Below are 24,529 nucleotides of genomic sequence, written 5' to 3' on the forward strand. Positions count from 1 at the left end.
AAAAACACCCACCTCTCCGGCGCTCACATATGATAACCATATATTTTTTAAAGCACTGTTGTAAACACGTGCAAAAAACCACGAATTTTGAAAAAGCAATCGTAAACTGGTTTAAAAATACTCCCATTAAATTCTTCGTACTCAGAAGCACTCGTATTGCAGTCTCCAGTTTTCGCGCGCTACTAGCAAAGCACATGATCAGTAGCTCAAACTTAATCAAGAGTCTACTCTGCAAAAGAGAAAGTGAACAAAAAAAAAATCTACCGCATGAGTACATCACGTCTTCTCTTAGCATTTTTTTTTGCTTGATTTTACTGTGCGCGCACACCAGACTGTCGCTGGTCGTTTGTAGCCCGCGCAGCTGCGCTTTAAAACGCGCGCTGTTTGCAGCCGGCCAGATAAAAGCCTTCGCGATCCTCAGAGCGGCGCGAAGAGGAAACAAAGAGGACAGCGCGATTAAGCGATAAAAGCCCGCTTTTGTCTCCTCGAGCGAAAACGAGCAAGCAGCGAAAGTAATTAGCCCGCTCATGACACAGGCGGTGGCGCCTGCGAGAGTACAACGGAGTCCGATATGCCTCGGCGCTTTCTGTTTACGCCCGGCCGAACGGGAGGGCTCGCCAAGGCCGTACGCCGCCCGTACTCGCCGTACCCTGGATGGTCTATGCAACAGCTGAAGGTTAAATAATAATAATAATAATAACAACAACGAAGCTGTACTGTTATTTTGCGAGCCTGATTCTAAATGCCTATGTCCTAGAACCTCAGCGCCCTGCCGACTCGGAAACCCGTCACAGAGCAAGGACGCGCTAGGCCAAACTCTTCGCGCTAGGCCAAACTGACTCGCTTCGCCGACACGGCTGGCTGACGGAGGGAGTTTATTCCTACTGATTAAGCTGGTTTGGACGAGTTACGCCGTCTGACGGGACTTTTTTGGAGGGCTGCTGTTGTCGGTTGGTGCACTTCTCCCACGGAGATATGTACTTTTTTTCTGTGACGCGTTCTTTGGACTTTCAGAGAGCGGTGTTTTTGGGGCGGAGGCATTTAAAAGTGAGCGCGGAACCCAACAGAAAAGTTACGACATTGCGTGTAATTTTTTTTTTATACAGCGTGAATGGATAACTAAACAGCCAGTTGTACTAAACTAAATGAACTGAATGATTTGTACGGCAGGGCTTAGCGATCCGCTAAGCTGCATGCATAACCAGAGTTAAAAGTTATAGTTAATCTCGGGTAATTTTGATAACATTATGGACTTCCTGTAGGTGGAGTAAGCTTGTTGATTGATTGGACAATATCGACTGGTTTACTGACCCAAAACGGCCGGACTGATCATCTTAGTTACCCAGAACCTTACCTGACTGATTCCCACCGAGCAGAACGGTTTATTGAACACAGACCCAATTGGAGGCAATGCCAGAACACCCTGAGCACGATGCTGCTGCCTCGTCAAAATTTTCGAGGCTGTGAGCAGGGAATAAAGATCATGCGCTAGGAATACATCTTCAGCAGTCATCTATGAAGCTCGTTTCACTCCCAATTTTTCGTTTTCAAACTAGTGGTCAGTCTGAAGACCTGCGCTGTGGTTAGAGCGAATAATTAGATCCATGCGCTCATACGATTACCTTAATTCACTCGAATAATCTTGCAAGAGCACGCGCGTGGTTACTTGCTACAAGCTCCTACTGGGGCGGCTGGTAAACCGGGAGTGCGTTAACATCAAGGTAGCCTACAATGACAGAGCCTTCAAATACACGCCATTAAAACTGAACAGACGCTCCCACACTGCAAGTGGCTATCGGTCATTAATCTGTTCAATCAAGAGGTGCGCAACAACGTTTGCGTGTACAACACAACCGTGTGCGTCCGCTTTCTCACTTTTATCAATTCGCTACCAACCCCCCCCCCCCCCCCCCTATTGTTTTCAACCGCATTCCAGGGAGGTTAAAGGTACGTTTGAGGCGGGTTTTACATCTTATGTTTACATTGGTAGTGAAGTCTATAAATATGCGCAAGGTTGCGACACGTGACTGTATGTATGTAGCTTTGGCGTGGTATGAAAACTTTTCTTTCAATCCGAGAGCCAGATTGATTGATGTCAACTGGTTCAGAGGCTGTCCAAGAACTGGGTTCGCAGAGTGATCGGAAGATAAAAAACGCTTGTTTAAAAAAAAAATGTTTTTTTTTGGTTTAAGATCCATCATGTCCTTGCTTAAAGGGCAGGCATAACTGCTTAGAGCGGTGCAGAAAGTTGCCGGAGGGTGGCCTTGTGACCACCTCTTCATAGAAAAAATTGGACAGCGGCAAATGAAGCTCTCGGAGGCTTACTTTACCCCGAAGTAAAGGCATCAGGGGCTCAAAAAGGAAAACTCAGCTACTAAACTATGTATCGCTGATGGCGGGTGAGGAACATTTTGTCGCTGAAACTAAGCGGTTACGCAGTGGATTTATCATTGCGAAAAGAAAAAAAATTAACAGCTTTTAGATGCTAAAATGCGCGGAAGCTGGGGACATCGCTTAAGCTTTGGGAAAATGAGGAATATTGCGAGCGAGCTAGGAGAGCTATTCCACAATACCGCAAAGAGTGGAGGTAAAACAAGGGCTCCGAAAACAGGCACTTAAAATAAGCAGTGTTCCGTATTGTTTATTAAAGTTACAGATAGCGCTACAAAGCATGTCTTCGAAGAAAGTGCGCTACTCGTGCACGCAAAAGCGTAACTTTTTCTGATCGTTTGCCTTATTTGATGTCGTCGTTAGAGACAGCATTCTTTTTCTTGCACGGGTGAGCGCTCAGTGAAAATTATCGGTCGTTGCAGAACTTCTCGCGACAAGTTGTGACAAGTTGGCGAAAAAAAGACCATCACAGTAGAAGGTGGCAGCGCACCTACCTATACGCGCGTGTGAGTCTCTTCATTCGTGATCGCCTTTTTTTTCTTCTGCGCTAAGCAACGTGACGTCAAAGTGGCAGAGACTTGTCCGTATCATAGGGCTGACTGAGGAGGGTGGCTTAGTCACCGATACGTGCACCGAAAATGGCACGTGCGTTGAGAGCATTCCAGGTGAAAGGGTAGCGGAAGCTTCAGAGAACGGAGCTCAGAAGGGGCTTTGCCTTTACGGAAGAACTGCCAATAACCGCTGCTCGAGTTTCGCAACCAGCTCCCCGGGGAATTCTTTCGACGATGAAAATGTCAATAAGACCGCTGCGACGCAACACCGAGATGTACCCTATTGATCTGCTCGCAACGAAAGGAGTTTACGCTCGTTAGGCCAGCGCCAAAGGGCGTGCATGCACAGGCGTGGTGTGTGACGAAAACCCAATTTCCTTATAAAACTTCCAACGTGAAGTTTGCGCTCACATGACTGGAGCGCATCGTTAAAGAGAGTTTCGTAACGTGCGCAGAGGAGGAGATGTTCCGCTCCACTTTACGCAACGGCCTCAGCAAACACCGCGCTGGATACAGGAGTCTCGAGCGTTACACAAGTTGTCGGGCAAGAAGGGCCGCTGCACGTTGCATACGTTACCATGAGCCACATAATAAAGCGCTGAGGCTTGTGGATTAGCGGTGAATAACGAATGCATGTTCCCTAGCGCGCATACATTCAGTTCCACCGGATAGAATTATTACGCTGATAGAATTATGTTACGCGGCACAAAACATCTTCTTCCGCTAGCTTGTCGATGCAGAATGTGGGTGACATCGCTGCTCAGTATAAGTCCGGTTGTTCATTATGGCGGTATTACAGTTGCGAAAAGACGTTTCCTACGAAGCCGTGACTGTGAGAATCTTTCTGACTTGTTTCGAAAGAGGACAAGCTCAAGTATACCCCTTTCAGTCACGAATTACTATATTCACTGCACCATAATTCCGTACTTGGAGGTTTAGCAGTGTGAAGTGTCTAGAGGTATAAGAAAAAAAGTTAAGTCTCTCTATAATACTTATTACGCAAGTGGCATCGCGTCCTCATACGGAGACACCATTACTCAAACTTTCCCTATAAAAAATAATAAACATCCTGAGGCAGTTTCAAACAAGGAGGTGAAATAATAATCTCTGCACACGAAAGAGGTGTTTTTAGCCTTTATAACTGATTTACGCCGCAGTAAAAGAGAACTTAGGACGGCAGCACACCGGAGCTCCCACAAAACTTGGTGGCGTCCATTTTGAAACAATGTTTATGAGCGCGGTTCCGCCATTCCACATCACATGGCGCTACCTTTCACTTCCGTAGGTTTCGAACATCAGCCGCACCGCTCTGCAGCATGAACTCTTTTCTTTTTCACGAGGAAAACGACGAAGAAAGTCGCGTCTCCATATACAGACACGGTGGCTGAAAGGAATACACTCCGAAAAACTGGTTTCTATAACGCTCAAGCGGGGTGCTCCGGACTGCCCGGGAGACATCTAGTAATAACGCCTGGTTTGAGACCGGTAGAATGTAAGCATGCGTGACCCGGATCATTGCCCCTTCTGGCTTTGCTCGTCGCCTTGGCTTCCGCGCCTTCTTTGACCGTGATAAGCGCTGCATGCCTGCGCTGCCGGGCGGGAAACAAAATCGGAGATTGCCCGCCTTATATAGCGCCCGTTGTGCGAGCTTTCCGTCTGCATTAGCTTTTGGCGCACAGCTGTTCATTGCGTCATTGTTCGGCCAATACGCTGCCCGAGCACAGCGTGCCCCACTATCCGATTTCTGCGCTTGGCTTTGCAGGTCACTGCCGACGGGCTAACGCCACAATACACAATGCACTGTGCAAGCGGTCATGGACCGATATCTAGGCACTCTAAAACACTGGCAGTGATGCGTTTTCGACGATTGCTGTTTGTTTTTCTCGCATACAGAAAAAACTCCTGGCTAAATTGCGTAGGGGGCCGCGAAAATTAAATTAAGCGCTGCGCGTTATTAAACGCTGCCAACGCTGTGCTAACACCAAGGAAATTTTTTTAACCTCCTTGGCTAACACTCGCTAATCTCCACTCTTGTTTCCCGGCGCAGCAGCGCAGGCAGCGCTGCTAAAGAAGGTACGGAAACGAAGGCGACGGGCACAGCGACAAGGGAAACAGCCTTCGCGTTGATGCGGGTCGCGCATGCTCACATTCTACCGGTCTCAAACTAGGCGTTATCACTGTGTCTCCCGCGCAGTCCGGAGCACTCCGCTCGAGCGTTATAGACAAGCGTTTTGGAGACTGTACTCTACATAATTGTGTGCGAGAAGATGGATAGGTGTCTACAAGTACAATGTTCCGAAAAATTTACAAACGAGCGCCGGAAAGAGTAAATAAAGTACATAATCTATCACGGTACGTCTTGTAACGCAAGAATCATCAGTAGTCACCTGATGTCACTGCAAATTGTTGTGAAGTGATGTAAATTTGGCCAGCGCTTAATACCCGCCGGGCGATTAAAATAACGGCAAGCAAAAAAAATGAGGTGGAAAAAAGAAAGCCGGGAATGTGCGGTTGAGAGAAGAAAGCGCGTGCTCGGTTCAGTGGCTGACGCGTGTCGCTATATCAAGCACATGGCTGTTAATTCTACTACCTGCTGCGGCAGTCCCTTTTCTGTCAGAGGTTGGAAAACCAAAACTTCTGAGTGTACGAGTTTTTTGTGCAAGTGAAGTAATCCGAGGAGATTTAAATTCTTGTATAGCCGTTCACCACTGCGCGCTGAAATGTTTGTGTGGTCCGTGGAATCATGCCCAGTGGTAGTTCGTTATTCCTTTCAAGGCTGGCTCATTAAAGGCTGCCATTTATTTCGCTACGGCCCATTTTCTCGCGCTTCGCCAAAACACTGGTGACGCTAAGCGGGTTTTGCGTATCGCAAGTGTTGTGGGCGGACATAACACGCTGTACAAATTAATCTACACTCTGCTTCATTAGTTTGGTGGAGCGCTGCCCAAGCTGCGAGACGTGAAGACGCGCAGCCAACAATCCGCGCAATAAAGGGTTGCCAAGCTGCGTCATATTTGCTTTCTCCTAACGGCAGCAGAAGCAGCACCGTCTAGAAACAGGAAAGACCCGTGTGCTTCCTTCTCTCCGAACGACAGGCATCGCGCAGCAGGCAGGTTCCGCGCCGGCTGTAAATCATTGTCTCTAACAGCTGGTTTTATTTCGCAGGGTGACCAACAGTCGCATGTGCTTTCTCACTCTGCCCGATGGGGTTTTCATCATGTCGGTTCTGGCAGCAGCCTTGAGCATGTTTTTTAAAGGGGGGAGGGGGGGGGGGCAGGACACCGCAGAAGACCATCCCTGATGGTGAACTGAGTCTGCGGCACTCATCGGTTGGTGTCGCTGCGCACTCTCCCTACACGCTGGTTCCCTTTGTACCATCCGAACGCTGCCCAAAGTCCCTGAAATGGAGAAAGCTAGCTTAGTCCCTTTAGTGTCACGTACGACTGCAACCCTCCCTTCTCCCACGTAAAAAATCATACTACAAACAACCCACAAAAACAGCATCGATTAAACCAGGTGGTGCCTCGAACCGGCGTGGTGACGTTTTAACAGATGGGCTTCCTAATTAAGCTTGAGCTTGGTCCGGTCGCGTTAGCAAAAGAAAAACCAAGAAAACTGCGCCGCCTGTAAAGGGTGCACCACCGCAGATGGAGTAGTATAGCAGTGAAGCCGGATTTTGCGCCTGCTCGAGTGTGAGCACAAGGGGCATATGCGTGTGCGCACTTTCTTTCTTTCTTTCTTTCTTTCTTTCTTTCTTTCTTTCTTTCTTTCTTTCTTTCTTTCTTTCTTTCTTTCTTTCTTCTTTCTTTCTTTCTTTCTTTCTTTCTTTCTTTCTTTCTTTCTTTCTTTCTTTCTTTCTTTCTTTCTTTTAAGCAAAACTTTGCAAAACCGGATGATGCTAGGTCGACCACGGCTCCGCTGTTTCTCCTGCCTTGCACCAATAGTGCAAGCTGCGCCATTTTTTTTAAGTAACAAGACCTACCTAAAGGCGATACAGAAACCTTTCCAGACCAGACGCACGCAGTCTGTGCGAGCATACGGTAGGAATATGTGTAGTGGCGACGTGGTATAGGAGGAGCGCGTTGCTCACCTCGAAGCGGAAAGGCACAGCGGCTTCGCCGAGGGCGTCCATCAGCCTCCGGTGCACCGGCCCTAGCTGCATCGCGTACAGGGCGCGGCCGGGAGACCTGCAACCGAATGGGGCGGCAAATGTACACGAATGGGCAAGCGACAGCGGCTACCTTGAGGACGGCATAATCAATATGAAATGCTTTGTGCCAAGTGCACAGAACTCGGACTAAAATTAAAAGATTTGAACCACGTGTTTCACATAAATCAACAAGGCCAGGGGCTGAGGCACTGTTTCGCTAAGTTTTTGGTCAAGTAATAAGCGATAAGAGAAGTATACGCGGTTTCGTAGAGCCCCCTAAAGAAAATGGAACAAGTTATAGGAAAAATGGGTGTACCGGCAATGGGGCCTATAGCTGAGTCTTCAAGTCTGGCCCTGTACATCTACTTTGAATTCCTTCATACTGCTGCAAATAGTTGGTGCGAAACAGCAGCATTGTCTTTTAATAGGACAGTCGATACACGTCGAGTAATTTGCCGAGCATTATTCAAGACAGGCAACATCCTCTCCACGAACAACCACATGCCATAGGCCGAAAGCCAGCCCCCATCGCCGGCACTACAGAAATATTCGCTATTTATTGTCCTAGCCTAAAAGTACTTTTAGTAAGCGGTAAGAAATGAGGAAGTTTACATACAGTGTTCACGTATACCATCCCCTACCTAATAACGATTACGGGAGGCTCCAAGGTGGTGTAAACGTAAAGCCATCGATTATGCGAAGGTGCACAGCTTTATTGGACAGAATAATTAATTGATGCATTCAGGGTAGACAACGTCATTATCCTGCAAACCGGGAGCGCGAGAAACGAACAACTAGCTGATAAAAAGCAGGTCCACGTGACATCCCAAATCAATATATGGTGAAAAAGGTGAGCACGCCGAAGAAAGAGCGCTCCTCGCCGGAGGAGGAGGAGGAGGGCGACAGCAGTAGAGTAATTAGTATACCTCGGCGGTTCGGACGACGTGCTTCCGCCTGCGGCGGCGGCGGCGGGGTTCGGCGAGCTGGGCAGCGGCTCGTGGCAGAGCTGCGTGTGTCCCAGGTAGACCTCTCGGCAGAGCGTCATGCCCAGGATCTCGTCCTCCTCGCGGCCGTACCGAAAACGGCCCACCAGGGCCACCAGCAGCCGCTCGTTCGGCTGCAGCTGCTCGCCGTCCAGCACCACCACGCCCTCTGCAAGCGAGAGAAACAGAATTATTGCCGCCTATTATACGTACAGTAAAACCTAAGATTGACATCATCTAAGGGAAAATTCTGATCCCTCCCAGGTGTTGTCCCTGGGCTTCGATCGCGAAACAAATGGTGGAACAAACATTGTAAGGGCACTTAACGTGTTCTAATGATGTGTTAATGCGAAAGCATTAGCGTCCAACAGCCAAACAGGAATAGGCACCGCCGTAGCGCCTGGATCATCTTTAGTGAGTGCTGCGCCACAGGGTGAGGCAGCGGCGTGAGTTTGAAGTTCAGCAAGGCGCGTGCTGAAATCCCGTTTGTTCTCATATTCCTTGCAATCATTTCACCTTCGCATCTTTTTCCTTCTTCTGTTACTATGACTGAAAGACTTATCCAATCGCCAAAGTAGGTACGGTACGCCTTTGTGGAGGCTTCAAGTTGGGTAGCTGTAAACCACGTGTTAAGCACTCATTGTGCGTAAAGCAATGGGTGCCGTCTGACGACGTTAGAGCTCAAAGCGCAACGTCAATGGGGCCGCGAAGACAAAATAAAAGTTTGAAGACTGCTTTGTCCAGAAAGAAACGATGGCAGCCTTTCCGCAAACTTCACAGCAATAATTGAGATGTTAGGGAAAACAGATGCAGCAGTGGCGACTCACCTGCCACTCTCCGGCGATGTCTCTACGACATTACAGATTTACCTTCGTGCACGTGCGGCCGTAGACCTAAGCTACCGCTAAGAATGGACGGCGCTTCTAAGAGTGAGCCTCTAAAGGCCTCTAAGAGGGGTAGGCACTAAGAGTTCCGTTTGATCGTATACCTCGATTACAAACGTGCGGTTAAACCGCTAAGAACTATGTTTTAGTGTTCGCCCATATTACGTCACCCCTGCCCATAACATGTCACTGTAGAGCGAAATTTGAAAGTATTTCGATATTTCATGCGTTTTCTCATTATACAAACGCCTTTCGTGTCTGGGGTGGAGCTGAGTGAGTTACCTAAGGCTAGTTCTTTTAAATTGAACAAACTTCGTATTCTGTCTTCATAGCTCCTTTAAGCCTAACCCCAGGCCGGCACTTAATCCGTGTTCGTATCACCAAGCAAGGAAGACATTTAGCGTAAATGCACTTTCGCACTCGTCTAATTCGTTACTTTTGTAATCGGCGTGCTCAAATTACCCATGTGGCCCTTAGTCCATGTCCCTAACACCCGTTTAAGACGAAGGCCACAATGAATTCACCAGCTCCAACTTTCGTCGGCTAGAGTCATGGAGCCGTCGGAACGTTGGGGGTGAGTTCTCCTCTCGCATTCCACAGTTCCTCCCCAATCCCGATTACCATCCTAACACAAGCTTACCCAATTCTCTTTCGCACTTAATTGCTTTGCTTTTATTAACAGCGGAGTTGTTGCACAAGCCGTAAGTTCGCCGTTGCAGGAAAAAAAAATACAGGGAAAATGGCGAGCGCGTGCCTCGCGGCGACCACCGATAGTCGTCGGCATGCGCAGTTGTTTTAGCAAAAAAAAAAAAAAAAAAACCTTTGCGCTAAAGCTAAAGGCTAAAAGACACCCTGCTTGGGAGAGGTCACCGCGGCCGCCGCATTCTCTAGAAGCCATTATGGATAATTGGAGACATGGCTACGAGTGTGTACTCGTTCCCGAGACGACTTGCAGGTCTCGCCACCGCTGCCTCGAGTCGATGAAGAAGACCTGCTGGAAGTCTACAATGCTGGGGATGACCTTGCAGTCACCCCTTGCCGCGAAGAAGACGACGATCTTTTCGATGCATATGACGACGACTACTAGCATCGCAACTATGCAAATAAACAACGATATTGAAACCTAATTATGCTCACCTACAACAGCTCTGTCATTCAAGTCTTGCACGTGAGTGCAAGCATCCCTGAATTTTTCTCTTTGCGCCGCCACCATTTTGCTTTATATCTCTCTGTCGAGGCGCCGAATTTTCGATACGTGTGGAGCCAAGAAATGTCTGTACTGCGTTAAAGAACGAAACAGCACGAAAGAGATTTTGAACTGTGTGTTCGCAGTGGGCATGTCGTCAAGCGGCTCTCGGCGCTGCAGCCGTGCCGCATCACAGGGGGCCATTTGTTCCTGCCAGTGGCAGTGCTCATCTGGCCGCACTGACATTGAAAGAAACAAGGAAAACGAAACTGTGCGCCGGAGCCACCGTCGGCGCGTGCGGAATTCAATTCGAGAAAATCCCTACCGACGCCTCTTTCCCTGTGAAAAATATAGCCAGAGGCAGAGTTTTGAGAACTATCGTCTGCTGCTGCTGTCTTAGAGGTGGGATAGGAAGTGATGCTGGCCTCAGGGAAGTAGAAAAAAAAATGCCCCGTCGCAAGTGCCCGCGCGAGGGACACGAGTAAATGCAGAGCGTTGGGGGTGGTCACGTGGCGTAGGTTGTGGTAGTTGGCGGTGGTAGTTGTAGTTGTTGTTGTCGTACGGGTGCGTCGACGGCGCTTGAAGGCCAAGTACGACGAAATGCACGAGGCGTTGGAGCACGGGGAGTTTGCGAGCTTGGACGAGTTCCTGCGCGCCTTCAACGTGCGGTCCGGGGAGGAGTACTCGGAGATTCTGCGGGCTGGCGCATCGCGTCCGTGCGTGCTTCACGCGAGGACCCCCGCCGAGAAGCGCGTGAACGCGCTGAACCCGTGGATCGGAAGGGTTCTCGACTCCAACATGGACCTGCAGATCATCCTCGACCACTACGCGTGCGCGGCGTACGTCGTGGACTACGTCAACAAGGCCGACCGCGGCATCTCGTTCTCGTAACGCGGGGTCCGCCGCTCGGCGCTGACGTTTCGAAGCCGTGTCTCGCTCTCGATTCGATGGATCCGTAGCTCGACGCTGACGACTGGCGCCGGCCTCTCGTTCTCGACGCTCTGGATCGGCCGCTCGACGCTGACGCTTCGCCGCTGCCGTAGCGCGCGCAGTAGAGGGAGAGGAGGTAGCAGCTGCAGCTGCAGCTCTTCTTTCAGCGCCGGGGCACGCGCATGCGCGCCCGCACCTGTTGTTCAGAGCGGACAACGCCGAGGGACGACGGGTGACAGTGCGAGTTAAAGAAATGCTCTGCATTTAAAATAGCGTGAGGCTTGGAGGCGACAGAAACTTATGCCACGGTTCTTCCTCGGTGGTGACGGGATTTAGACCCCGCTCAATTCCGCAGTGCGTACCCGGCAGCATGCAAGACGCAGTACTTGCAACTTGTCAGCAAGGTGTTCGAGTAACCGAAGTGCAGTATGTCCGCCTGCTGGGCGCGCGGCGATAACGATATGCGCAGTGCCGCGAGGAAGTTAGAAACTGGGGTGCCAGTCGCCAAGGCCCTCACATTCGCAGATCCCAAAATGCTCACAAGAACTAATTATTAGAACGCCCGTGGAAGGTACTAAAGAGAGCCAAATTCTTCAATCGCTGCTATGCTGTAGGTTGCTACCTTGGTTGTTGTTATCGGACCAACAGTTGCTTCAAGCCACGGCCGGCTTCGCTCGCATTCAATGCATAAGATCCCTGATCAGGGATACCCCAGGAAAGACCTCATTACCGACGCTTGCTTGCTTATAGTATGCCGTGGTTGACTGGCTTCTGCTTCCCGTTGCTGTACAGGTGGGAGGTCACTTTTTCCCAAAACTCCGCGTTCGATGGGGTGTGCAGGGACTGCGATCCGAACCCTCGCCTCCAGAATCTTATTGCGCCTGTACGGGCCATTCCGGACTTCGTGGATCAATGTGAGATAAAACAGAATCCAAGATCGTGAGGGATGACGAAGTAACGCGCCTGATATACAGGCTATAACAGAGGGAGGAACACACGATGGCGCTCCTTAATTTTTAGAGTAGTGTACATCCTTCCCTGGTTTAGGTGTTCAGCTGTGGCTTCCGAATTCGTAGTGCTAAACAGCTACCTGAGGTTTTTGATAACATTGTATACGCTCAACGACTTTATAAACAGAGCTAAGCAGATTTCTCCTCTTGTTGTACCGGTTTCGGGAAGGTAGTGCTTACCCACGGGTTCCGTGCACGTTCCCAGGTCACAGAACTCCCTCTTTTCCATGTACAGCGTAACCTGCAAGAAGACCACAATGATGGTTAGCGGTATCACGTACGTGTTGGTAAAAAAGTCTTTTTTTGTCTTTTGGTGGATGATTGAATCTGAAGGTGGAATGAAGCGCACAAAGGTGAGTTTAAAAAAACAATGCTCTGTACGTAAAAACGAACTTTCAGCAGTTCTTCCATTGGGAAGAATTGGGCTTGCGACCTAAGTTTTTTGTCGGCATCGTATATCCGGCCGGACCGCGTCCACTGGCAGAAAAACAAACTTGTACGAGTTGACAACCCTTTCAAAACCCTTTGAACATCGGTGTCGCCTCACTACAAAGCTTGCGTCACACATTTAACAAATATAAGACACACCCCCTTCCCCCTATTTTTGTTTTTTTATGAAATACCAAACGACGAGAAAAAAATCTTCGCATCATTCGGTGTGATGAGTGCGAAAGGTCGTTATTTACTTCATAGCAAGACGTGCACCAAACCGTTCAAGCACAGGCGATGTAGTGTGAGAACATATAGACCCCACGCAGCACGCATTAAAACTGGTCCTCATTGCACTATACACTTGACAAAGCTGCCCCCGGAATGCTCAACGAAGTTTGCATTGTTCGCCCCGTGCCAAAGGGAAAAGACCCATTCCGGTTGAGTTGAGCGCAGATCGAAATCGATTTTGAACGCCTTTCGTAGATTCTGTGACAGAAAGAAAATAATAACAAAAAAAACAGCAAGAAAGACGTGGTAGCCTCGCATGCATATCTTCGACGACAGGTCCCCACCCACGGCAGGCGCGCTTGGAGTGAGTCACGACACGCGGGTGCTTCCGAGGGACACGAAAAACGTGTGCCGGAGTGTCGAGCGCAGACACGGGCTCGGCGTCTGCCACGTTTGCGTACGGCAGCTGCGAAGCCTGAATTCTGTTCTGGCCACCTTCCAATCTCCCATGTCTCTTAAAATCACTTCGCCACGCGCAGCTGCACGTGGCCTACGTTTTTTTTTTTTTTTTGGAATATCACCTTTAAAAAAAGTGGTGGCATTCACTAACAGAACACTAACCAGTTACTAGTCACAGCATGCCGTAAGCACTTAGTAACAGGAGGTAGTAAATGCGGCACTAGTAAGTTTACTAACTGAAGCAGGTAGCAAGCCCCATTGCCTTCAGCAGGAATGTCCTAGTGAATAACGCTCCCCTTACCTACGTGCTTTTACTAGCTAGCCGTGCATAACCTAGTAAAAAGCGCGACCTTAATCTAGTGTGTAAACACTGAACTTTTTTACACACGTTTTGCCCAAAAAGGGTGTACAAAACCTGCAGAGACATCCTAAGATGTAAGGCGCGATAGCGATACTTCGACTCCCACGGAGCGTTTCCGTACGCAGCTGCTGCATTTACGATCTATGCTTCACGAGCACGAAAGGTTACCGAAAACAGAAAGACTAGCAACCAGGGTTTTTAATCGCCCTGTCCCAGGAGAGACAGAGGCTCTCTGCGCTTCTTTGGCTTATAATGTGAGCGTGAAAGGTTGTACTTATGTATTAAGCGAGCTCGTGTCGTGCGCCGTTTGTTGAAAACCGGGTGCATATTTCGGGGTAGCGGGGCTACGCGGATGTGTTGCCGAATGTCTGCTGGGATTCAGAGCTTCTCATCTTGTCGTGGTGGGTTAGTGTAGACGGAGAAGTGTTGCTCTTCCCATGGGCGTGATCGGTAGTCGGCATATATGAGATGCGCGGTGGGTCTCTTGTATTTCTTCCCAGCTGTTGTGGACGCCTAGCTGGAAAGTTTCTTGCTTGCCGTACTGATTGGCAGCCCAATAGCGGTCTTGAAGGCCTGGCGTATAGTGGCGTCGAGTTTCCGTATTTCTTGTGGTCTGAGGGCCAAGTATGGCGTGCCATACGTTATCCTGCTGACGAGAATAGCTTGGACCATGCGTAGGGTGTCGTGTTCACGAGGTCCGAAGTGACTATTGGAGGCGCGGCGGATGATGTGCATGAGCTGGTTGAGTGTGCGCTGTAAGTGTGGTATGGCTTGTAAGCCAGATCCGTCTCTAGGTATTATGAGGCCCAATATCCGAAGGGGGGGGGGGGACATTAGGGACAGGGTGATTATTTATATATAATTCTGGTTCTGGTATTCCGTGAGCGGTATTGCGGGTAGTTCTCTTGCTGAGCGTAAATAAACCGGACTTTTCGGGGGCCCACTCCAGTCCTCTGGATTGAAGATATCGTTGGGCGGTGTCAATTGCCATTTGAAGTGCCTCTTCCTGATCTCCGATTGATTCAGTGAGTGTCCATAGCGAGGGGCCGTCCGCATAGTAAGCGTGTCGGAGATGCGGGATATCTTGGAGCAGGGGTGGGAGGTCTTTCATGGCAAGGTTAAAGAGTAGGGGTGAAATAACCGAGCCTTGAGGTGCTCCTTCGGGAATTGCTGAAACAGTGTCAGATCGCAGATGGCCGATGCACACAGTGGCGGTTTGGTTGTTAAGAAATGCCACGACGTAGTTGTGAAGTCCTTGCCCGCAGTTTGTAGTAGCTAGCCCTTGTAGGATGGCTTGGTGGGTGACATTGAGAATTATCTACTAATGCGCAGCATCCTTCATCCGCCTGTCTTGAGTGTGAGTTTTTTCCTGCCAATTTTTTTTTGTTTTTTCTAAATCCCGCCCGACCAATTATTTCGAATTACGCTATTATAACGATAAGTGAAACTTTCGCGAAATCTTCATTATTGTGGAAATGCAGGGCGTTGCACGGTTCGCCATTTTCCGCAATTATTTTTATTTTTCTGATTTTTTTTTGTTTCTCATAATTTCGTTCGGCTGATTATCTCCATTTACGCTATTATAACGATTATAGGTGAAACTTTCACGAAATTTGCATCATTGTGGAAACGCCATGCGCTATACGTTTTGATATTTTCCGTAGTTATTAATACTTTTCTTATTTTTTAGTTTTTCAAAATTTCGTCCGACCAATTATCTCTATTTACGTTATTACAATGATTGCATTTGGAACTTTCGCGAAATCTGCATTATTGCGGAAATGCAGGGCGTTATACTGTCCTGGCTGTGGGGGTACGCGGCAAAGAATGCTACGCATTAAAACTTCACCGCGCAAGCGCGGCACCTGCTGAAAACGCGTATCCTTTCGTTCGCATCCGACGTTGTATCATTGCCCTCTATCCCAAACTTCTGTTGCCGCAGCGCCACATTACAGGTTCATCGGAGCCTTCGAATCTTGCTGCCTTAGTCGTAGCTTCCGGGTGGCAGCGGTGACGTATTTGCGTGGACGCCTGATCAGCACGGCTGATAGCCGACGGCTAGGAGACACGGGGGAATCGAAAAGTGAGCCTAATAATGCTATCACGTTAATATCTTGTCCCATGGCACACACCTTTAAAAGGTGTTTTAACTAAAAAAAAGTGTGTAAGGCTGAAAAAAAGGGTGTGCCTGTGGACACTCTAAACTAAGGGCGTGGGCACCGCAGCTACGCGTCTACGCGTGACAATTTGGATCGGCTGAGCGCACAGCACGACATAGAGACACATTAAACGCGCATATATCACTCTTAGACCATAAATTTTAATTCACCAAGAAAACCAACGGGATGGACGGGGAAAGCGAGTAGAACGTAATTACCTTAGGAGTACATCTGCTCTTCTTGATTTAATAGCCAGCAGCGGAAATTCGTCTGATAGAGTCGGCGGGCTTGTCGCAAAAATCACATATTTTGAGATAATTTTGGAATTATGCGTTTTAATGTAACCGTATAAAAGTGAGCATGTGGATTTGCAAAAAAATTTTAACCGTGAGGTGGAGTGGTAAATTGCTGTAGTTATGTTCAGTTAGTCATTGATTTTTTGTTATTGTCAATGAATCTTAGCATGAAACAAACATCAGCTACTAAGTAACTAGTAACGAGAGCATTTAGGATCCATACTTCGCGGCAGAACCTATGTACCGTTCTGTGGGGTAGTAAAGTGTGTGAGGAGTTAGTAAATACAGCCTGGACTACCCTTCTACTAGCGTGTTTGTTAAGAGTGATCAGGGGTAGCCTGCGGGCGCGCATGTGTTAGATGCGACGCTGAGAGGAGCATCTCTTGCCGGCGGCCCTGTCCTGCGTGCGTCGGCGTCCGCGTCCGCACAGCTGCGCCTCTCCTCCGCTCACCTCCTCTGCCCTCTCCGATAACGAATACTCGCTCTCTCAACATCTGCGGGCGCATGGCGCAGCGCACTCTCACTCCGCCGTTGGGCGGTGCTGCGCGCTGTGCGCATGTGCAGTACTCTCTCTCCCGCGATCTCCTCTCCTTCGGGTGCGCTGCGCATATACGCGGAGTGCCGCGCTCTGGCCGGTCTCTCAGTCGACGGTCGTCCGCGTTTGCGCTTGCGCTTGCTCTCTTGACGTTCGCGACGATTGCTTGATGCGACGCCAATGGAACCCCCTTCAGCGTCGCATCACACCAGGGTTCCCGCGAGGGGAGGTGGGCGTAATTTTTTTCATTTCATTTCGTCAAGCGGCTGAGTTTGTGTGCTATAGCACGGCCCCTCGATCAAGCGCCCGCAAGGTGCGCTTGATCGAGGGGCCATGGATATAGTGTCAATTGTATGATACAGGTTGCCGCTACTACCACAAGTGTGATTACAACTGCTAGTAGACATAATATCTTCTTCATGCATATAGTGCCACATGAGCGAGATGCACCAAAAACCTACCCTCAGCGTGTTTCCGCCGTAGCTGCTTCTAAGAATGCTTTGGCAAGTTACAATGTACCCTGTACCTTTAAATTAGGCATTACATGCGATTTGTAACACCCAACCAATCATTGCACTTTTACCCACATAGTACGAGGCTGTGAAAAATCTACCTTAGACCCCAAAACTCTACCTTTCCAAAGAGCTTTGTGAGAGAGCCTTGTCCAGCATAGGCCTCGAAGAACAGCTGCGCTTAATCGGAAGGGCTGTCGGCACGAGCTCAAGGATTCCTGGAATAAGGACGCCTCTCTGAAGCCTTTCCTCAGTTTAGTTAAAGGCTTTTTAAAGACGATATTAAAGACGATAGTCTTCCTTGGGCTACTTAAACCCAGAAATTTTGGTCTGTCTGTCTGTCTGTCCATCTGTCTGTCCGTGACTCGATTCAGCCACCCGGCCAAAGCAAAACAATGCCTGCGCAATAGTCTTATATAGTCACAGCTAAATCTACCCATCTATGTCCGGTGTAATGTTCATACTTGTCAACATTGTTGAAGAAGAACACGACATTACGCAAATATGAGACAACAAATCAATACAGAAGTGATATTTGCAGTGTTTCTTTTAAAAAAATCAAACATGCTTGACTTTTGTGAAATTAAATACTTCATCAACTGCAGAAAAAGAATTCACTCCGCCGTCGCCTGCTGTCGCCCGCGCCACTATAGCTTCTGGCGCCATTTTAAGAAATCAACCGGCAACAGTTACGCAAGGTTCCACTAGATAGGTTCCACGTTCTGCTTGCAACGCACGTGGAATAGGGAAACGCGGTTCTATAAACGTTGAAGTAGGGCGCCTCGATTAACGCGCGTCTTCGCCGTACGGCAGCGTTCGCATCGAGACACCCGGTTTGGAGCAGTGGAACGCGGGAAATTTAAAATGATTTAAACAAACCTTTGGCGTCTTTACATTGGGAGGAGCGCGACGCAAGAGGAACAACATGAGAGGTGAGCGGGAAAACGAAGGGAGGCATTTACTTCGCAAAAGCGGATAGAGACTATCGTCTTTTGACGGCATTTGCAACGAAAGGAGCAGATACGCGGCCAATTTTTTTCTCCATCCATCCATCCATCCATCCATCCATCCATCCATCCATCCATCCATCCATCCATCCATCCATCCATCCATCCATCCATCCATCCATCCATCCATCCATCCATCCATCCATCCATCCCTCTATCTATCCATCCCTCTCTCTCGCTCGCGCTCTCATGCGTGCGTGCGTGCGTGCGTGCGTGCGTGCGTGCGTGAGTGTGCACGTTCGCGCTTCGAGCCCGTATATTGAAAATAAAATGTCGTTGCCAGTATACTGGCGATATACTTCTTTCGAAGCGGGCAGGATTAGCCGCGAGCATACTTGTTTTTATGGAAATACAGCTACCGGGTCTTACGTAGCTGTTTTATGGACTGTTTTGAGGTCCAGGTGCAGAAAATATAGCTCCGAGTGGTATTTAGATTCCGTATGAACTAGAAGCAATAGTCGAACAAAACAGACAGAATTGTGAGGGCCCATAAATTATATATATATACATAACGTCTCTCTAATGGTGGCAGAATGCGTCGTGCACATATCACTTCTCGATGAGTTGTTAAGTCGCCGTGTGACGTGGCTGAAATTAGTGTTACTAAATGTACGGTATTGTAAAACACATAATACGACAAACCGATCATATGCCGATCTTTTTATCATCACATCTTCTTGCTTGTGCGTCTTTTCCTAGTTATCCCCTTTACTTGCGCCAAGAGCCTGACTCAATCGCTTTACTTAGGCGTAATATGGAGGCTTAACATTGGGTAACCTTAATATTTAGTGGGGCCAAACAGACGGCCTTTACCCACTCAGGCGCCAGGAAAAGACCTGAGAGAAACTATACTGAGTGCTTAGGAAAAAGTAAAATATGTATTTATATATAAGAATGCGTTAAAAGTGGGCGCCTATGGAAACACTGGTGAGGAAGGTATAAACACCCTCCACCCTTTCTTCTTTGCATCTTTTGCTTGTTCTCTCCGCTGCTGCGACTAAAAGCCTTGGGTATGCTACGTAGTACTTTATCCAGGCTCAATGTTAGCCGAGCCTGTCGTTACGCAAGCCTTAACGACAAGCCAAACGACCTGCCTAATGACGCGCCGAACAACGTGAAACTCACTGTACGTGAGGCTGCGGGTACTAGTTGACGACCTTAGACCACTTAGCGTGACGTTAGGCGTAACGTCGGATATCTAGCGCACACCTGCGTTCACATTAAAAAGAACGTAGACCATTGCTGTGGGCGATCATTAGTTCGTCTGAAAAAAAAAAAAAGAACATTCTCCCTGGCCAAACCTTGCATTCGTCACTGCACAATCCCATTCCAGCTTAGCGGGTATGTGAAAACCTTTGTTGGTTGCGCTGACGTCGCGGCCAAATTGGAGTGGGTAAATCGGCTCACGAAAGCTCTCACGACAGCTATCTGTTACACATGGAGTATATGGAGCGAAACACATGAGCGGAGGACGCGCCTTCGCCCACACGTCTCTCGCTCCGAGAACCCTTTTGGCTCCTGCAAGATCCCCGGGTCGGCCGCTGCTGCTATTTTGCCGCACAACGTCGGAAACCGGATTTCTCATACGCACATGTGTCTGCCGCTTAAGGGGAGCAAAAAACAAAATGATATTGGTACGTTTCTGGACATAGACTCTGCAGAACAAAAAAACAACAACATTGAAGTTCCACTTTGAAGGCCGTCTTGTATAGCAACAATGTGTTGTTTTCTTCAGAGGATGCTTGAAATACATGCTGTTTCAGATCAAGTGCACCAGCAAGTTATCTGTGAATTCCAGAAGCTTTGTGCACGCCGGTCTTGTAAAGCGAATTCTGGCCGCCACCCTTACCCCTCTCCCTCCCCTCCATTTCGTTCACCATGGAAACATCCTGTGCTAATGTTGCGGAGCACGCAACATTCCCGACCCTTCGCAACAGGTCTACCAGTGTGACACATCATTTTTGTTATATTGGTAATACTGAAAAAAAAAAAAAGGTTACGGACTCTGCTAGTGTTCCACAAGTATACGGCTCCTCTACAGCGTCCCGATAGCCTATTGATCTTAATTTAAAGCCGTCTCGCTGTCCACCGCCGGTACTGACGACGTCCGCCGCTACATCGTCCATCACCCCACCGCCTTCCGCTCTACGGAAAACGATTAGACCTAGAGGAGATGGATGTTCCGTTTCGCTTTGCTACCATCCATGAAGTTGCTGCCTTTTGTCGAGTTAACGCTGCGACTAAGCCGCCCTTGAAGTTTTAATACATGAAATGTATTTGACACAACCATGACAGAACCAAGCCTTAATGTTTTTTTCCTGTATTAATTATGTCTACCCATCCGCAAAAATTGCACTGTATAGGCAGGCCTTGAAGAAGAAAGACCAGAACGCCGACAACAAGTTATTTCGAGTTTAAAAAGAAATTAACGTTTCGGCTTACACACGGAAGCCTTGGAGGATTGTGACCAAGGCTTTCGGGTGGAAGCCGAAGCGTTAATTTCTTTTAAACTCGAAATAACTTGTGGTCGGCGTCCTGGTCTTTCTTCTTCGAACTGCATCCCGACCAGACGGGCTTCCGTCATACCCTCGACTTCATAGATAGATCTTCGATCAAACTCTGCAGGCATGCTCATCCAAAGTTCACCTGTATACCTCTCCATTCAAAAAACGGTTATAATATTGGGATACGTTTTAAGCTCTTGCGAATGCGTAGTTAGGGCGGCCTGCCGTGTGCGCCAATTGTAGCACATCTTGAACGCTTCAATGACAAAGGGTGTGGGCTCACGACGGAGAGCCTAAAATGTTTTCGGTCCTGTCCAGGACGTCTGCAGTCTCAAATTCACTTCTTAAACTGGCCTTACAAGAAGCTTGTAATTAAAGAAAACATCGGCACCTTTTTTGCTTTTATTTGTTCCTACGATCTTTTCCGCCATCATTCATCCCTGCGTCATATCCTTACAGCGACTCTTCCGATTGCCTCTCATCCCAGCGCGCATCGCGCCAAACTGGCAGTCGCACCTCGTGTGACCTGGCCGCAGCCAGCCAGAATTGCCAGGCTTATATACTCTTTCGCGCGGGGTCATCGCACGTAGAGTAAAACTGGATGGCAAGACGGATCGAACGGGTCGCTGACCATCAAGGGGACGTCTTGCTTCAAAAAGCCATCAGTGTTTCGCCACGCGCGCCTATAGAGAAGAGCGGAAGCAACAGCTGAAGGCGGTTCCGGCGTCTCTTCCGAGCGGGTCGATCGTCGCGCGTAGTGTGCGAGCTTGGCCGTCTTTCTTTCGCGTCCCACCCGTCATGTCCCGATAGAGGAGGCCGGGGCGAAAGAGGAGGGCCGCGGACGGGCGTCAAAGGAAGCCGAGCTCCTCTTTTCCGCCGCCGCCGACACGTCAATACGCGGCCAGCCGATGAAGTGGCCACAGCACGTTCCGGGTCATGGAAGACGGATGACGCGCCGTCCCTTTCAATGCTGCATCCCCTCGCCGGGGACCCTTCTGCAATGGCTTTATTGCGTTTAGTTTTATTGCTCAGTTTAAACTTCCCGCCTGATTACTAAGTCTTCCCTGATTTTCTTCTCTTTTCTTGTTTTTTTTTTACGATGGCCTCGCCGATGCGCGGGCTTGACTCCTCGAGAGGAGCCAATCTAATGGCATTGCGAGCAGTTCCAATTTGGAATTCGGTAAACTACAAGTTTTTCCAGGCTCTCTGCTTCCTGCGCGTAAAAGCTGCAGAAAAGCTTGCACTGGTTATTTTAAGCAAGCGATGTCTTGACACTATATATATATATATATATATATATATATATATATATATATATATATATATATATATATATATATATATATATATATATATATATATATATATATATATATATATATATATATAGATATACTATTTTGCTAAGTGATTATGTCCATGTGGTTGGGTCATTGTGCCGACTAAAACATATCTGCAAATATTCGCACAAGTTGGTCTGCCACTCTAATTAAACTTGTTAATTGTATCTTCCGGGCAGACTACTAGATCCGGCTGTCTCGGCCTCGCAAAAATCCGGAAATAACTGAGCACCACTACAATGTAGAAGTTAAGATTTATTCAAGGCAAAGCTAATGAATGCGTCCATTCAGGCTTATGACCAATCCGTTTCGACTTGCGACGAATTCTCTTTGCCGCTTCAAGGCTAGCAGTTCCCAGGCGTATAAGAATGTTGCACACACGACGAATCCCTGGATACAACCTTTGATACGCGACAGCAATCATCGACGCCAAGCGGCGAATTTGCTTCGTAGGACCACGTCGCGCGAAAGGAGAACTGCTATTGCTTCACGAATGCGACGTACTGTTCAAAACAAGGTCACACACAAAATTCACATCGTTGACAGGCTTCAACGCGAAGAATTTAGCCGAACCTAAAGCGCCACTAAGAAATTTCGCATACGTGCAGAAGTCCATTTTGCCGCTTCATACCACGTTGAAACCGTCCAATCCCATCAACTGTTGGTCACGTCCCTTTGTTTGGAGAATCGCCTTCCATAATTTAAAGGTCCCGCCTCCATCCACCGCGGGCGGCCTTCTGCATCCACATGGCGTCCACCTCCGAGAGAAGAGAACGACGGTCTTTACTTGAAGAACAAGTAGTAGACGATGAGAATCAGGATGAGTCCAATGGCACCGACCACCACACAGGAGCGGGTGGTTTCCGGAAACTCGCTGAGGATGCAACCCCCTTGGGGAGGCCCAGCATGGTAGTGGGCATGGTGGAGATGGGAGTCATCATCGGAGTACGACGCCATCTCCGAGACGGCGGAGTCACTCTCACTCCGTGGAGGCTGGCCTGCAGGTCACATCAGGCGGAGCCCAAGCCCAGCAGCGTGGCTGCAAAGCTAATGCTGTTAAGATGACAACGATGACGGTGATGATAGTGAGGATGACTATGATGATGGTGATGACGATGTCGTCAGGTGATGATGTCGTTGTTGCTGCTGCTGTTTTTTGTTGTTGTTGTTGTCTTCAGGAAACCCGAAAGCCCACTGGCTGCACAGCTACGTCCTGCTGCTGACGACGACGGCGATGATGATGATGTCGTCAGTAGAAGTAGCGCGTATGAACGCAGGAAAATTGGTCAGAGCTTGGAATGGTTTCCGAGCTCTTCTGACTACCGGGATAAAAAGAGATAAAAATGTCGGGCTGGGGAAAAAAGCTGAGGCACGATCACCCTTGATGGCGGCATGTTTTAGTGCCCCACTTTCACGGAACCTCCGACTGCGCAAGCCCACAAGCCAGGAAGAAATGGTGATGATGATGATAGGAACATTTTATTTTGCCCAAAATGAGGGAGGAAAGGGGATAAAGGGGAGTGTTCGACGGTCCTTCCTTATCAGAAGGCGGCCAGGAACCCGTCAGCCTAGCGGCATCTTCGGCCAGTTGGACGAGGCTGCGTTGAATCTCTTGGTCGGAGCTGAACAGCACGGCCTCCCGTTGCTCTGACTCCATTATCACTATTGTCTGTGATGTGTCTTGGGGTTTCTGGGGACAGGCAGATACGATGTGCTGCAGGTTAGCTCGTTCAGAGCACCATCTACATTGCTTTTTGTAAAGGTTTGGGTGTAAGCGGCTATAGGCTACGAGGTTAGGAAAGTCGTTGGACCGCAAGAGTCGCCACGCCACAGATTGCCGCCTACTGAGGGAGGGATGCGCAAGGTATTTCAGGCGGCCTAAGCGATAGTGAGCGTTTATGTCAGGGCTATATGTTACAGGCCTGTCCCTGCCCCACGTATGTAGCCATTGCTCATCACGATCGAGGTGGTCCCGGTAGCTGAAACCTCGAGCCACTTCGTGAACATGGCAAGAGCGAATGTGCTGGCGTCCGTATAAGGAGGCCCTCGCAGAGTTCTAACCCAGTAAAGGGTTAAGAAGGCGCTGCGCTTGGGGTCAAATTCTATCCTTTTAAAAGTTTCTAATGGCTTTTTTCGAGTCAGTCACAATTATTTTTGCGGATGTGGAAGATATGGCAAGCGAGCGGGCAAACAAACAAGCCAACAAGCCGGCATTCTTTGCTTGTCGTGTGCAGGTCAAATGTGTGCAGGTGCAGGTCAAATACACCCCGTGCGGGTGCGTGTGTACATCGTAATTGGCCTGGGCAGAAGATAAAGTTTTCGGCGCCGCATCTAATGCGATTGAGCTCCACCAGTGGCGGCTGACGCACCAAAAATGACCTTAGTGCTTGTGCTGATTCCTAATTTTCTTATACGGCTTGCGATTCTGATGATAGTGATGATTATGATCCGTCAAACAATTGCCCATCCTCATTCAGTGGGGTTGCCCAATAAGGATTATTCAAGCGTGTACGTAGATACATCAAGCGGATACCGAAGGAAGGTGATAAAAATGTTCACAGTAAATAAATTAAAGCCGCAAAAAGGAAGTCCTTCGCACCTACGTTTGCTT

At 48.7% G+C, this 24,529-nt stretch overlaps 1 protein-coding gene across 1 annotated transcript in view; it reads right to left on the reverse strand.

The window, feature by feature from the left end:
* LOC144169797 (phosrestin-2-like) overlaps positions 1–24,529 on the reverse strand; it is a 239,963-nt gene that overhangs the window by 42,919 nt on the left and 172,515 nt on the right. Inside the window, exons 2-4 of the mRNA XM_077699156.1 lie at positions 12,266–12,326; positions 8,019–8,244; positions 7,033–7,129 (exon numbers count right to left, since the gene is read on the reverse strand). Of these exons, the coding sequence (XP_077555282.1) occupies positions 7,033–7,129; positions 8,019–8,244; positions 12,266–12,326 (384 nt within the window). The remainder of the gene's footprint in view (positions 1–7,032; positions 7,130–8,018; positions 8,245–12,265; positions 12,327–24,529) is intronic.

This window comes from Haemaphysalis longicornis, unplaced genomic scaffold (assembly GCF_048455015.1).
Source record: "Haemaphysalis longicornis isolate Haplotype H1 unplaced genomic scaffold, Haemaphysalis longicornis Haplotype H1 scaffold_2, whole genome shotgun sequence".
In the NCBI taxonomy this organism is placed as follows: domain Eukaryota; kingdom Metazoa; phylum Arthropoda; class Arachnida; order Ixodida; family Ixodidae; genus Haemaphysalis; species Haemaphysalis longicornis.